This window comes from Mya arenaria, chromosome 10 (genome assembly GCF_026914265.1).
Source record: "Mya arenaria isolate MELC-2E11 chromosome 10, ASM2691426v1".
Lineage (NCBI taxonomy): Eukaryota > Metazoa > Mollusca > Bivalvia > Myida > Myidae > Mya > Mya arenaria.
Window position 1 is genome coordinate 64,282,988 of NC_069131.1, and position 16,616 is coordinate 64,299,603.

Here is a 16,616-nt window from a genome sequence, read left to right on the forward strand (position 1 = left end):
CTTGTATGTGTAGCCACCAGTGCAAACACTGCTTGTACATGTGCTTGTATGTGTAGACACCATTGAAAACACTGCTTGTACTTGTGCTTGCATGTGTAGCCAACAGTGAAAACACTGCTTGTACATGTGCTTGTACGTGTAGCTACCAGTGAAAACACTGCTTGTACATGTGCTTCTATGTGTAGCCACCAGTGAAAACACTGCTTGTACTTGTGCTTGCATGTGTAGCCAATAGTGAAAACACAGCTTGTACTTGTGCTTGCATGTGTAGCCAACAGTGAAAACACTGCTTGTACATGTGCTTGCATGTGTAGCCAACAGTGAAAACACAGCTTGTACATGTGCTTGCATGTGTAGCCAACAGTGAAAACACTGCTTGTACATGTGCTTGTATGTGTAGCCACCATTTGAAAACACTGCTTGTACATGTGCTTGTATGTGTTGCCACCAGTGAAAACACAGCTTGTACATGTGCTTGTACGTGTAGCCACCATTGAAAACACTGCTTGTACATGTGCTTGTACGTGTTGCCACCAGTGAAAACACTGCTTGTACATGTGCTTGTACGTGTAGCCACCATTGAAAACACTGCTTGTACATGTGCTTGTATGTGTTGCCACCAGTGAAAACACAGCTTGTACATGTGCTTGTATGTGTTGCCACCATTGAAAACACTGCTTCTACATGTGCTTGTATGTGTTGCCACCAGTGGAAACACTGCTTGTACATGTGCTTGTATGTGTTGCCACCATTGAAAACACTGCTTGTACATGTGCTTGTATGTGTAGCCACCATTGAAAACACTGCTTGTACATGTGCTTGTATGTGTAGCCACCATTGAAAACACTGCTTGTACATGTGCTTGTATTTGTAGCCAACAGTGAAAACACAGCTTGTACATGTGCTTGTATGTGTAGCCACCATTGAAAACACTGCTTGTACATGTGCTTGTATGTGTAGCCAACAGTGAAAACACTGCTTGTACATGTGCTTGCATGTGTAGCCAACAGTGAAAACACAGCTTGTACATGTGCTTGTATGTGTAGCCACCATTGAAAACACTGCTTGTACATGTGCTTGTATGTGTAGCCACCATTGAAAACACTGCGTGTACATGTGCTTGTATGTGTTGCCACCATTGAAAACACTGCTTGTACATGTGCTTGTATGTGTTGCCACCATTGAAAACACTGCTTGTACATGTGCTTGTATGTGTAGCCACCATTGAAAACACTGCTTGTACATGTGCTTGTATGTGTAGCCACCATTGAAAACACTGCGTGTACATGTGCTTGTATGTGTTGCCACCATTGAAAACACTGCTTGTACATGTGCTTGTATGTGTTGCCACCATTGAAAACACTGCTTGTACATGTGCTTGTATGTGTAGCCACCATTGAAAACACTGTTTGTACATGTGCTTGTATGTGTAGCCAACAGTGAAAACACTGCTTGTACATGTGCTTGCATGTGTAGCCAACAGTGAAAACACAGCTTGTACATGTGCTTGTATGTGTAGCCACCAGTGAAAACACTGCTTGTACATGTGCTTGTATGTGTAGCCACCAGTGAAAACACAGCTTGTACATGTGCTTGTATGTGTAGCCACCATTGAAAACACTGCTTGTACATGTGCTTGTATGTGTAGCCACCATTGAAAACACAGCTTGTACAAGTGCTTGTATGTGTAGCCACAGTGAAAACACAGCTTGTACATGTGCTTGTATGTGTTGCCACCATTGAAAACACTGCTTGTACATGTGCTTGTATGTGTAGCCAACAGTGAAAACACTGCTTGTACATGTGCTTGCATGTGTAGCCAACAGTGAAAACACAGCTTGTACATGTGCTTGTATGTGTAGCCACCATTGAAAACACTGTTTGTACATGTGCTTGTATGTGTAGCCAACAGTGAAAACACTGCTTGTACATGTGCTTGTATGTGTAGCCAACAGTGAAAACACTGCTTGTACATGTGCTTGTATGTGTTGCCACCAGTGAAAACACAGCTTGTACATGTGCTTGTATGTGTTGCCACCAGTGAAAACACTGCTTGTACATGTGCTTGTATGTGTAGCCACCATTGAAAACACTGCTTGTACATGTGCTTGTATGTGTAGCCAACAGTGAAAACACTGCTTGTACATGTGCTTGTATTTGTTGCCACTAGTGAAAACACAGCTTGTACATGTGCTTGTATGTGTTGCCACCATTGAAAACACTGCTTGTACATGTGCTTGTATGTGTTGCCACCAGTGAAAACACTGCTTGTACATGTGCTTGTATGTGTAGCCACCATTGAAAACACTGCTTGTACATGTGCTTGTATGTGTTGCCACCAGTGAAAACACTGCTTGTACATGTGCTTGTATGTGTAGCCACCATTGAAAACACTGCTTGTACATGTGCTTGTATGTGTTGCCACCAGTGAAAACACTGCTTGTACATGTGCTTGTATGTGTTGCCACCAGTGAAAACACTGCTTGTACATGTGCTTGTATGTGTAGCCACCATTGAAAACACTGCTTGTACATGTGCTTGTATGTGTTGCCACCAGTGAAAACACTGCTTGTACATGTGCTTGTATGTGTAGCCACCATTGAAAACACTGCTTGTACATGTGCTTGTATGTGTTGCCACCATTGAAAACACTGCTTCTACATGTGCTTGTATGTGATGCCACCAGTGAAAACACTACTTGTACATGTGCTTGTATGTGTTGCCACCATTGAAAACACTGCTTGTACATGTGCTTGTATGTGTTGCCACCATTGAAAACACTGCTTGTACATGTGCTTGTATGTGTTGCCACTAGTGAAAACACAGCTTGTACATGTGCTTGTATGTGTAGCCACCATTGAAAACACTGCTTGTACATGTGCTTGTATGTGTAGCCACCATTGAAAACACTGCTTGTACATGTGCTTGTATGTGTAGCCACCATTTGAAAACACTGCGTGTACATGTGCTTGTATGTGTTGCCACCAGTGAAAACACAGCTTGTACATGTGCTTGTACGTGTAGCCACCATTGAAAACACTGCTTGTACATGTGCTTGTACGTGTAGCCACCATTGAAAACACTGCTTGTACATGTGCTTGTATATGTAGCCACCATTGAAAACACTGCTTGTACATGTGCTTGTATGTGTAGCCACCATTTGAAAACACAGCTTGTACATGTGCTTGCATGTGTAGCCACCATTTGAAAACACTGCTTGTACATGTGCTTGTATGTGTAGCCACCAGTGAAAACACTGCTTGTACATGTGCTTGTACGTGTAGCCACCAGTGAAAACACTGCTTGTACATGTGCTTGTATGTGTAGCCACCATTGAAAACACAGCTTGTACATGTGCTTGCATGTGTAGCCACCATTTGAAAACACAGCTTGTACATGTGCTTGCATGTGTAGCCACCATTGAAAACACTGCTTGTACATGTGCTTGTACGTGTAGCCACCAGTGAAAACACTGCTTGTACATGTGCTTGTACATGTGCTTGTATGTGTAGCCACCAGTGAAAACACTGCTTGTACATGTGCTTGTACGTGTAGCCACCAGTGAAAACACTGCTTGTACATGTGCTTGTATGTGTAGCCACCATTGAAAACACTGCTTGTACATGTGCTTGTATGTGTAGCCACCATTGAAAACACTGCTTGTACATGTGCTTGTACGTGTAGCCACCATTGAAAACACAGCTTGTACATTTGCTTCTATGTGTAGCCACCATTGAAAACACTGCTTGTACATGTGCTTGTATGTGTAGCCACCATTGAAAACACAGCTTGTACATGTGCTTTTACGTGTAGCCACCATAGAAACACTGCTTGTACATGTGCTTGTATGTGTAGCCACCATTGAAAACACTGCTTGTACTTGTGCTTGTACGTGTAGCCACCAGTGAAAACACAGCTTGTACATGTGCGTGTATGTGTAGCCACCAGTGAAAACACTGCTTGTACATGTGCTTGTACGTGTAGCCACCAGTGAAAACACAGCTTGTACATGTGCTTGTATGTGTAGCCACCAGTGAAAACACTGCTTGTACATGTGCTTGTATGTGTTGCCACCAGTGAAAACACTACTTGTACATGTGCTTGTACGTGTAGCCACCAGTGAAAACACTGCTTGTACATGTGCTTGTATGTGTTGCCACCAGTGAAAACACAGCTTGTACATGTGCTTGTATGTGTAGCCACCAGTGAAAACACTGCTTGTACATGTGCTTGTATGTGTAGCCACCAGTGAAAACACTGCTTGTACATGTGCTTGTACGCGTAGCCACCATTTGAAAAAACACTGCTTGTACATGTGCTTATACGTGTTACCACCAGTGAAAACACTGCTTGTACATGTGCTTGTATGTGTAGCCACCATCGAAAACACTGCTTGTACATGTGCTTGTATGTGTAGCCACCAGTGAAAACACTGCTTGTACATGTGCTTGTATGTGTAGCCACCATTGAAAACAACACTGCTTGTACATGTGCTTGTATGTGTTGCCACCAGTGAAAACACTGCTTGTACATGTGCTTGTACGTGTAGCCACCATTGAAAACACTGCTTGTACATGTGCTTGTATGTGTAGCCACCATTGAAAACAACACTGCTTGTACATGTGCTTGTATGTGTTGCCACCAGTGAAAACACTGCTTGTACATGTGCTTGTATGTTTAGCCACCAGTGAAAACACTGCTTGTACATGTGCTTGTATGTGTAGCCACCAGTGAAAAAACAGCTTGTACATGTGCTTGTACGTGTTGCCACCAGTGAAAACACTGCTTGTACATGTGCTTGTATGTGTTGCCACCAGTGAAAACACTGCTTGTACATGTGCTTGTATGTGTAGCCACCAGTGAAAACACTGCTTGTACATGTGCTTGTATGTGTAGCCACCATTTGAAAACACAGCTTGTACATGTGCTTGTACGTGTTGCCACCAGTGAAAACACAGCTTGTACATGTGCTTGTATGTTTAGCCACCATTTGAAAACACTGCTTGTACATGTGCTTGTATGTGTAGCCACCATTTGAAAACACTGCTTGTACATGTGCTTGTACGTGTTGCCACCAGTGAAAACACAGCTTGTACATGTGCTTGTATGTGTTGCCACCAGTGAAAACACTGCTTGTACATATGCTTGTACGTGTAGCCACCATTTGAAAACACTGCTTGTACATTTGCTTGCATGTGTAGCCATCATTTGTAGCCACTGTTGCAAATCACTTCTCAGACATTACTTGTCTACATACCTACTTTTACAGAGCAATACATGTGCTTGTATGTATAGACACCATTGAAAAGAACTACTTGAACTTATGCTTGTTTAGCCATCATTGAAAAACACTACTTGCAAACACTTTATGTGTATGAACTTGTATGCATATGAACCTTTAGCCATCACTACTTGTTTTTGTACTTGCACATGAAGCCACCTTAAGAACATCTTAACATCTAACCAGAGGCACCAGAAGCTAGTGTCAGTGGTGAAACCAACAAGTTTTTAGTGGCCTGAATGTGGAGAGAAACATACAAAGTCCCCCATCACAAAATGCCAGACAACATTGCCCCATGTAATATTAAACTTTTCTTTCCAATTTTGAAGGTCATTTACCATATATTGATGTTCCAAAACCAATGTCATCGTATGAGAACAATCCCATATAACTAAAGCTCCTCTTAAGGGCTGGATGTGTCTCTAAATGCTTCATTAAATCAACTTACTTAACAATTGGCTTTGGGAGTGATTTGCAATATGCTTACTTGTGGTAGAGGCTGCTTTCACCTCTCAAGGTCAAGGTCACATATGTGGGAGAGAATTTTGAAATATCTCAATGTCAAATTTGCACTGAATGCAGAGGATGTTGACCAGTGTGTTTGTTGTGACCAACCCTGCCCCCTTCCCAATTCTAAAACTTAAATAAAAAGATTATTTCCAAATGTGAAAATAAAATTCCCTATTTTATGTTTTGATTTTTTGTGTTTAATTTTTTTACCTTCAACCTGTTTTTGTATGGAAGATTTGGTGTATTCTGAAAGAAACAAACTTGACCACATTCTTTAAATTTTCTGCTTATCTTTGAAAAGCATTTTTGGTTATTTCTAAGAAAACTGGAAATAAAAGTTTTGTCAAAATGGCATGGTTTTACAAATCAGAAATGGTGAAAAACCCACTGCTGGCACAACTCAAGGTCACATTTGTGGAAGGGGATTCTGACACCACTAAAGGTCAAGGTTGTGTTTGTTGAAGAGGACATGTTTTTGGCATTTGAAACAACTATCTATGTGTATGTAGAATTGGAAATTTGTGAAGATACAAACATTCATATCAAGAAAATGTTTTATTAGCAATGGAACTATTTACAAAAACATACAAAATTGTAAGATAGGATTATTTTTAATTATGACAAAATTGTTGTATATTTTTCACTAACGCTTCATTAATTGCAACAGTATATTCTAACAAATATTTAACTTCAATTTTTTAATTGTAAAAGTTCTGTTTTTATATGCGCAATGTTGCAATGAATATTTGTTAAAATTTTCACTCAACATTTGTGATTCAATAATTCTGTAAATTAAAAAGTGTTTTAATGATTATCAGAGGAAAGAAATCAGACTCTAAAACAATTCTTCCAACGATAACAATAACAACAGCAACAACAACAATGAATTTGATTCAGCAACAGCACATTTTACAATTTATTCATGAAATTTAATTTATGATTTATAGTTGTCATTAATGTTTCAATTTTACATTAAAAAGTTTCACAGTTCTTTTGGGATTATTTTTTGGTCTGTAGCTTACAAACCTATTTCTTATTGCCAATGTCCATTAGAGTCCATCGCTCTGCAGCTGTATTGTATTATTTGGTTGAAATATTTCACTAACACATCATTTCCATGCCATCTTCATTTGCTCTTGTAGCAATAAAATGTGTCAACTAGTTGGGTCATTCTATTTACAGAACGGGTGATAAAGAACTACTGTAAGGTTTTCTTATATGAAATTAAGGTTTTTATTAACAATTCTTGAAAGGAATAATGAACTATTGGTGCAAAATGTAAATGTAATGATGATTATAAGGGATATGAACGCAGTTGGGCTTGTTAAAGTGTGTGGAGTCTGAACTCCTTGCGTACTTCAACCAGCCCAACTGCATACATATCCTGTTAACCACATCAATTACACAATTCATTTCTTAAATTGACCATGTCTTTTAAATTGTTCAAAAGACTTTATAGAAAAAATCTAAAATGATTTCACCAGCTGGCTTCATATTTAACTATTTCTTATGAATTTATTACACATCAATAAACTTTCAATCATTTGAAAACTGCTTCATTCCGAAAGGTTGTAAGATCATTCAAAATTATTGTTTTTCTTTTTAAAAAAAATAAATATAATTTAAACATTATTTTTTGTTAACTGATGTTCATTTTAATTGACACTATGTGTTTAAATCTTAATCTATGATAATGTGATAAAAATTAAAATATTGAAAAACATGTTCTCTTTGGTGTCCTTGATTTATAAGCATTATAATAAAAGCAGTGGAAATACTCAGTTAAAAACCTTGAATCATGGCTTATTCCCCCAAAACTTCAGCGTGTTAACCTGCTCTTTCAGCTTTTCTTTCTCTCTCTCAGTGTTTTCCAGCTTGTTTGTGAGTTTCATTATTTCTTTTTTCATCTTACTGGCCTCCTGTGTTTGTCCCCGCAGTTTCCTAACTCTTTCTGTGAGTTTCTCGTTCTCAGTTTTGAGTCTAGCCTGGTCTTTCACATCTTTCTTAAGTTCTCTGTTTTTTGTTTTAAGAATGTCCACTTTCTTAGCGATGTCATCGTCTCTGGGTGTTGCTTGGACCTTTTCGTGCTCTGTTTCCTTAGAGTTGTTATTGTCTATCGGTGGTTGTTGGACCTTTTTGTGTTCTATTTGGATCATCTTGCCTTTAATCATCAAAGGGAGAGGAACTCTCTGGCTTTTGGCTACTGGCTCATTCAAAGCTTTTTGACATTTGACATCCAGTGTCCTCAACGACTTCTCTAGAACCTTAATAACCTCATCTGGACAATTCTCATCGAAGGTAGGACCTTCCCTAGAACCATGTAAGAGTGGATTGAGCTGCAATTTGATAATCTCGGAAACTCTTTTTGGAAAGCTTTGTCTATCACTCTTCAGATTTGATAATTCCAACTCCAGTTTTCCAGCAAGCCAATCATTGTCTTTTTTGAGAATGGCCAAGAATATTTTGTACGCATTAGGACCCCTGCGAGGAAGAATTGACATAAGGAGGGTCACTTTCGCCTCTTCACTGTCCTTGCTCTGTAATGACCAATAGAAGTTGTAAATTTATTATGTTTTAAACTATGAAGGCTTAAATAGGTGGTAGGCAAGAAGTGTTGAGTGTTGAAATTGAACATTTAAAAACTCATTCCATTCACAGAAAACATAAAATAGAAAAATGTGCTTCATTCAGACACTTACGTTAATTTGCTGGATATGTGCCTCAGTAATAATCTTGTCAACATACAGAGAGTGAAGGAATGTTCCGCTCAAAATCAAGTCTTTTCGAAAATCGTGAAAACACTTGTCCAAGGCATCTCTTTCTTTTGGATCCATAGTGCGCTAGTTTGACGAAGTTTTTCTAAATGTTGTATTGTTGTCCTTTCTTTGTGTACCAGCTGAGTTTTTGTCTGTTCCTAGAGTCTTGATTATTCCACTTTCACTGATTCTTTATTCGTAGTGACAGTTAGTTTGAAGATTTTACCAATTGTAATTTTTAATTTCTTTGTTATTAGTATCTACTTTAATTGTAAAAGAGAAATACTTGGTCCATGCCAATTCACGACTGTTAAAATGACCACAAGATTTGTTTGTCAACTTTTTATTTTATTTTGGTATATATTCCAAAGAGTAATATTAAAAAAAATAAAATCATTCCTTTTAAAAATTTACGTCCGACTATATCGGAGTATTTGTATTAATAATCTTACTTTATTGCACTTTTCAGAGAATTTGATTTATTATTAGAATTATTTTGCTGATCTAAGAAATCATTTGATCGATACATTTCGGGGCTTTTCGGTATTTAGAATTTCCTTGTTTCAGTTTTAGTCTAAAAATTCTCTGTTGGGCCAAGAACAGAAAGTTTTCTGCAGTTGTGCACAATAATTGAATTAAGACGTACAAAAAACAATGGGGATTGTCATTACAAGAATTGTATTGTGTTACAATTTTTTAAGCTTATTCACTGAAGTTAAAAAAGTGTATGTAGGTTTTTTTTTATTTGTTGCTTAATTGTTTTGCAACAATATCAAGTGGCCTGCGGTGTGGTTTTATGTGCTTATGACCATAGAATCATTAAGCCCACGCAATTTCACCATGCATGTTTGTTTTTACAGGCACTTTGCAGAATGCGACCAATGAAAACATGTGTTATGTTTTTCTTAAATATTAATGCTAAACCGGGTTACAGGGGAGGGAAGGGGGGTGGAGCCAGACAGTCGGACTGATTTCTGTTTAGCAATCACCGGACTAGATCAAAATTTGCTGGTCATGTCTGTTAGACCAATGGTTTTTGGGAAGTCTGCATGGCACTTAAGTGGTTGCTTGCACTGAACCATTGAATGGCTCCTATTGTTTTTGAGATCAGTAGGTCAAAGGTCATGGGTTGACGTTATGAAAACTTTGTCTCTCAAAAGGTCAACAGCCTTATAAAAAATTTTCGCTCAAAAACTAGTGAATGGTTAGACCTAGTACCATGAAACTACAGTTGGAGGTTTCCCTTTTCTATTAAGATGACCCTGATTTTTTTGGTGAGAGTCAGTAGGTCAAAGGCCAAGGTCAAGTTCAGCAGTCTTAAACTTTTTGTCTTCTTTTTCCTGAAAGCTAATTGCAATCATTTTCATCGATAAAATATGTGTACACATAATTTGTTGTGGCACTAATGAAACTCACCATAGTAATAGTAGCTCTATCTGCAAAGACAGACAAATAGCCACCTTTGCAAACACTACTTGTACATGTACTGGTATGCATAACCACCTTTGCAAACTTAGCTTGTAAATGTACTTACATGCATAGCTAGTTACATTTGCAAAGACTACTTGTACATGTACTTGTATGCATAGCTACCTTTGCAAAGACAACTTGTTCATGTACTGGTATGCATAGCCACTTTTGCAAAGACTACTTGTACATGTACTTATATGCATAGCTACCTTTGCAAAGACAACTTGTACATGTACTGGTATGCATATCAACCTTTGCAAAGACTACTTGTACATGTACTGGTATGCATAGCCACCTTTGCAAAGACTATTTGTACATGTACTGGTATGCATAGCCAACTTTGCAAAGACTACTTGTACATGTACTTGTATGCATAGCCACCTTTGCAAAGACTACTTGTACATGTACTGGTATGCATAACCACCTTTCCAAATACTACTTGTACATGTACTTGTATGCATAGCCACCTTTGCAAAGACTACTTGTACATGTACTGGTATGCATAGCCACCTTTGCAAAGACTACTTGTACATGTACTGGTATGCATAGCCACCTTTGCAAAGACTACTTGTACATGTACTGGTATGTATAGCCACCTTTGCAAAGACTATTTGTACATGTACTGGTATGCATAGCCACCTTTGCAAAGACTATTTGTACATGTACTGGTATGCATAGCCACCTTTGCAAAGACTACTTGTACATGTACTGGTATGCATAGCCACCTTTGCAAAGACTACTTGTACATGTACTGGTATGCATAGCCACTTTTGCAAAGACTACTTGTACATGTACTTATATGCATAGCCACCTTTGCAAAGACTACTTGTACATGTACTGGTATGCATAGCCACCTTTGCAAAGACTACTTGTACATGTACTTGTATGCATAGCCACCTTTTCAAAGACTACTTGTACATGTACTGGCATGCATAACCACCTTTGCAAATACTACTTGTACATGTACTTGTATGCATAGCCACCTTTGCAAAGACTACTTGTTAATGTACTTATATGCATAGCCACCTTTGCAAATAGTACTTGTACATGTACTTGTATGCATAGCCACCTTTGCAAAGACTACTTGTTAATGTACTTATATGCATAGCTATCTTTGCAAATAGTACTTGTACATGTATGCATAGCCACCTTTGCAAAGACTTCTTGTATGCATAGCTACCTTTGCAAATAGTACTTGTACATGTACTCGAAGGCAAGTGTACAAGTTGCAGTTGAGTTTCAAACCTTTCAAATAGATCAAAAACTTTTTTTCCTCTTTAGCTCATCAGTTCCTTGGAAAAAACCGATTTAAGGTATTGTCAGACCCTTGGAGTCTTTTTGTGGTGTTTGTATTTATACATGTCATTGGTTGTGCAAGAGCATTAAACTTTGCCAAATTTAAAAACAATTTAAGATATTAATATTAAACTTGGTACACTTATTGCCAGTGATAACAACCACATGCATCTAGTAAATTGCTTAATTCTGGCCTTAGTAATAATGGAGTCATGTACATTGGTCGTTCGGAAAAAACACTGACTGTTGGTTTTCAAGTCATGGTACTCTTGTTTGGCCGAATTTGCGGTGCATATCATGTTTGCTTGTTGCAAAACACTATGTGGTTATTGTTTATGGGTGCAGTGTATGATAGAAGATAGGGAGAATAACAAAACACATCAAGCATGGTTGTATAGTGTTGTATTTCTTCTATGAGTTGATGAATATCATAATTCAAAACATTTATAAATCAGCTTACAAATTATGTACAGAGTAATATTGAACAACATGCTGCTGCCATTAAAGAAATTAAACATAATTTTCACAACTTTATACAATAATTACTTACATGAGTATTCATTGCACTTCAATTGTTCTGTAAATATTTCTGGTAGTATTCTTCATAGAACTGAAGAAGAGATGACAATAATTGTTGTCAGTGCACCACTTATATTCAACATCTGCGCTAAAAGTGTGATGTATACTTAAACTGGTCCTTTTTGGTACCCTCTGGTTGTTCCTGTAAGGAAAGCCTTATTGTCCTCAAATATAATTACGCATTCAAATTTAGTGCTCTCTTGATGTTGTTAGTTTGAACAAAGGCTTATGAATTTGGTACACTTTTGTTAATTTGAGTAAACTGTCTTGGCATAGTACCATGTGTTCACTTTAATGTATCTGTTGTTTGTATTTCAGCTTCATTCAAGTGTAGAACTGCTTCTGCAGTGTTTTCACTGAGAGTCTCTGTTCCTCAACTAATTGTTGAACTGTTCCTTCAAGTGTGACCACTTGTGTCTGTGGCTTGTATTCAACTATTGTCTCACATATAATACACTCTCAGTTGTCCACTTTGCCCTCGAACTGCCGAAATGTTTATTCATAATTTTCAGCTCTAATGATTAAAACTGCTTCAGGAGTGTGTCGACTTTGTCCTTTAGCTGCAGAAATACTTGGTTAAGTCAATGGTTTTTATAAACGTTCAGCTCTAATCATGTATAAAACTGTTCCTGCAGCGTGTCCACCTTGCCTTTCAGCTGTTCATTCTCTCTCTTGCATCTCTCCAGCTCCTCCTGGAGTTTCTTTGTCTCTCTTGTCGCCTTACTGCACTCCTGCAACCGTTCTCTCTGTTTCTTAACTCTATCTGCAAGTTTCTCATTTTCAGTTTTGACTTTAGCCAGCTCTTGCACTTGTTTCTTAAGTTCTCTGTTTTTAGTTTTAAGATTGTCCTGTTCTTTGGTGTGGTTGTCGCCTCTTGGTGTTGGTTGGACCTTAAGGTGTTCAGCTTGAATCATCTTGCCTTTTATCATTACATGGAGAGGTCTTCTTGGTGTTCTGATCGGCTCATTCAAAGCTTGGTGACATCTTACATCCAGCGTCCTCAAGGTTTTACCAAGAGTCTTAGCAATATCATCTGGAGAATTCTCATCAAAAGTCGTACCTTCTCCAAAACCGTGTACAAGTGGATCCAGTTGCATTTTGATAATCTGGGAAACTCTCTTTGGAAAACTGTTTTTATCACTCTGCAGATTGGATAACTCTTTGTCCAGTTTATCAGCAAGCCATTTGTAGTCTTTTTCAAGTGTGGCCTTGAACATTCTGTAGGCATTAGGACCCGCGTTGCGGGAGGAATTTCATAAGAAGGGTGACTTTGGTTTCTCGTAGGGCATTGCTCTGTAATGGTCAATATAATTTAAATATGCATTTGTAATATATTAAACTATGCAGACTTCGCAAGAAGTGTTTAGTGTTGTAATTGAAAACTGAAATGGTGCATAACATTCTGAGTAGAACCGTTTTATTAAATTAAAAATAGTTATGTCAGATTCTTTCTTATAATTTTGTGTTAAAATTGTCATTAAGAACTTATTTTATGGTTTCCCCATGCCATTAAATTAAGTCATTTTGTTGCAAAACATAAAAATGTTTGTTGAGAGATTTAGATGGAAGTTCACATAAACATTTCCTGAAACAATCTTTAAGCTTATCCTTGATATTGTTGCTTGTGTCGTTGACATTGGCATGCAAAAATTTAAATCTTGTCAATGACTGAAAATGCTTTCAAGATATTGAAATAAAACTGAGCCCACCTGTTAACAGAGACAATACCAATGTGTATAGCAAAGCTCATAGCCCTGGTATTTCAACAATTTGATTCTTTATACAAAATGCAAATGCTATGTTTTGTACCATTTGTCATAACTAGAACTGCTTTCTTTAATTCATTTTTATCAAACATAGGTGAGAAAATGTGATTGATGAAGACACTTACGTTAATCTGCTCGGCTTGGGCTTCAGTAATAACCCTGTCAGCGTACAGCGAGTGAACAAATGACACAGATGGGTCCAAATCTCGCAGGAAACCTTGAAAACACTTGTCCAAGGCGTTTCTTTCTTTTGGATCCATAATCCCTTAGTTTTCTTTATGTACAATGAAGGTTTGTTTTTGTTTTAAATCCTTCCTTTTTGTACCATTGAAGTTTTTGATTGTTTGTAGAATCATAGATAAGTTGAACAGTCTGGTTTTCACTTATATTCCTTTTTTGAAGTTTGTTAGATGTTCTCCTTAATGTCTGATTCAAGTTCTTGACTGTTACTTTAAGTGTTCTTGATTCTAAGTAGCAGTATTCAGTCCTCACAAACTCCAATTATCTCTGTCTAATTGTATTGGAGTTTAACTTAGTCCATGCCACTTCAGTCAGTCTGTTTTTTTTAAGAAGATCTAGTCACTTTTCGGCTGACCTTTGATATGTAACACTTTTTTTATTTTCTTTGGGTATATATTCCAAAGAACTGAAATGATTGCAACAGTTTTTGCAAATGATATGTTCTTATTTAAATGCTAATTTTTGAGAACTAAATTAAGTATGAGTATTATCTCTCTAATCAGTGTATGAATTTACAATAATCAATTTATTGGTTATAAAGTTAAAAAGTTTGGTCACAGCCTATAAGCCCGAAAAGACAACTTATGACAAGCCAATCAGAGCATAGTTGATTTTTTAACCAGAAACAATGGACAGTGTAATTTGACCCATAGCAACTTAATAAATAAGCTCTTAATAAGTTGGCCTTTCATTTTCATGCTCAGCTAGCTTCTTTAAAGCTACACCCAAATTTAAAATATTGTCTTATACTAAATTAGTTTTTGGTTTGGTTTTGATTTCAAAAGACTTGTGATCAAACATGTCTTTGCTTGATGAATTTTTGCAGTCTTGAAAGAAATGGCAGGACAGGTCCAAGATTTGAAGTAAGTGATAGAATACTTTTGGTGCTTAGCATGTGCACTCCCTCCTGATGGCAGTGAAAATAGTAGGCTTCCCCCCATAAAATTATTCAACCAACTCAGAAAAGCTATGATGAAAAAGTCCAAATTTTTTTTTGGTAAAAACAAATTAAATTTTCAAACTCATTTGGCCAAAACAAACCATCTTGAGACAATGTTCTGACAGCAAGTTCAGGCAAAATTTGTTTAAGGTCAAGTGCTAGCATTTAGGGCTTAAATTTTGTGCTAATTCTTTATCTTTATCTACACGCAAAAAGGGTTTGGCATCCATGTTTGTGTTTCAACCACTTTTTTTTAAGGAATGGTGTCCGACTTTATGTTCACTATCTTACATTTTAACCACTAGTAGAAAACAAAAAAGTAGTACAGTGCACTAATGATCATCACTTCCAGATGACATGGAGAAGATTTTCCAAGATCAAGGTCACACTAAGAGGACAAAGACCTTACAAATAATCTTTCTTGTTTATGTTCTTTATCTTTAAAGTTGGAGGACTCAATACAAATGTTTACCATTTTTAGACAATTCACTTTGAGAATACGTTGACAGGTCAATTGTGATAGAGAATGCTTTCATCACAAAAAGTCATGTTTAAACATGTTAGAGATTTTTCTGCCACAATTCAATGTCAAAGTCCCACTTGTGGGAGAGGACACTGACTCATTGAAAGGTAAAGGTCACACTGGTGCAAGAGGATGGTGACACAACTCCAGGTCAAGGTCCAACTCATCTGTAATGAAGGTCAACCTTTGTTAGAGTGTATGCTGACACAACTAAAGGTCAAGGCCACACTAATGGGAGAGAATGCTGACACAAGTTACGGTTAAGGTCACACATTTAGAGAAGTTGATGACACAACTAAAGGTCAAGTTCACACTTTGAGTGAAGTGTTGGACAAAACCCAAGGTCAAGGTCACACTTGTGTCAGGTGTGCTGACATAACTAAAGGTCAAAGTTGCTGTTGTTGGAGTAGATGGCGAAACAACTAAAGGTCAAGGTCACACTTGTGGGAGAGAATGCTGACACAACTCACAGTTAAGGTCACACTTGTGGGGTGTGTGCTGACATAACTAAAGGTCAAAGTTGCTCTTGTTGGAGTAGATGCTGACATAAAAAAGGTCAAAGTCACACTTGTGGGAGAAGATGCTGACACAACCCAAGGTCACACTTGTGGGAGATGTGCTGACACAACCCAAAGGGAAGGTCAGACTTGTAGGAGAGGATGCTGAAACAAATCAAGTTCAATGTCACACTTTAAGGAGAGGATGCTGACATAACCCAAGGTCAAGGTCACACTTGTAGCAGAGGATGCTGACACAAACCAAGGTCAAGGTCACACTTATGAGAGGAGATGCTGACACAACCCAAGGTCACACTTGTGGGAGATGTACTGACACAACCCAAAGGGAAGGTCAGACTTGTCGGAGAGGATGCTGAAACAAATCAAGTTTAATGTCACACTTTTGGGAGTGGATGCTGACATAACCCAAGGTCAAGGTCACACTTGTAGCAGAGGATGCTGACACAAACCAAGGTCAAGGTCACACTTGTAGAAGAGGATGCTGAAACAAACCAAGGTCAAGGTCAAACTAGTTGGAGATTTGCTGACACACACAAGGTCAAGGTCATACTTGTAGGAGAGGATGCTGACACAAACCAAGGTCAAGGTGTCACTAGCTGGAGATTTGCTGACACACACAAGGTCAAGGTCATACTTGTAGGAGAGGATGCTGACACAACCCAAGGTGATTATCAAACTTGTTGGAGGATGGCTGGTCACAACTCAAAGTTAAGGTCACACTTGTGGTAGAAGATAAT

The 16,616-nt window shown here is 38.0% G+C and overlaps 3 protein-coding genes across 3 annotated transcripts in view; 1 reads left to right on the top strand and 2 right to left on the bottom strand.

The window, feature by feature from the left end:
- The window catches only part of LOC128205674 (uncharacterized), a 266,905-nt gene that overhangs the window by 14,630 nt on the left and 235,659 nt on the right, over positions 1 to 16,616 (top strand). The gene's annotated exons all lie outside the window — the stretch shown is intronic.
- Positions 6,334 to 9,054, bottom strand: LOC128205670 (uncharacterized). The gene is made up of 2 exons (XM_052907484.1): positions 8,491 to 9,054; positions 6,334 to 8,328 (listed from the first exon to the last, which is right to left on the bottom strand). The coding sequence occupies exons 1-2, from the start codon at positions 8,623 to 8,625 to the stop codon at positions 7,588 to 7,590; spliced, it is 876 nt and encodes a 291-aa protein (XP_052763444.1). The 5' UTR covers positions 8,626 to 9,054; the 3' UTR covers positions 6,334 to 7,587.
- Positions 11,737 to 14,377, bottom strand: LOC128205673 (kinesin-like protein KIF15). The gene is made up of 2 exons (XM_052907487.1): positions 13,784 to 14,377; positions 11,737 to 13,185 (listed from the first exon to the last, which is right to left on the bottom strand). The coding sequence occupies exon 2, from the start codon at positions 13,107 to 13,109 to the stop codon at positions 12,504 to 12,506; it is 606 nt and encodes a 201-aa protein (XP_052763447.1). The 5' UTR covers positions 13,110 to 13,185; positions 13,784 to 14,377; the 3' UTR covers positions 11,737 to 12,503.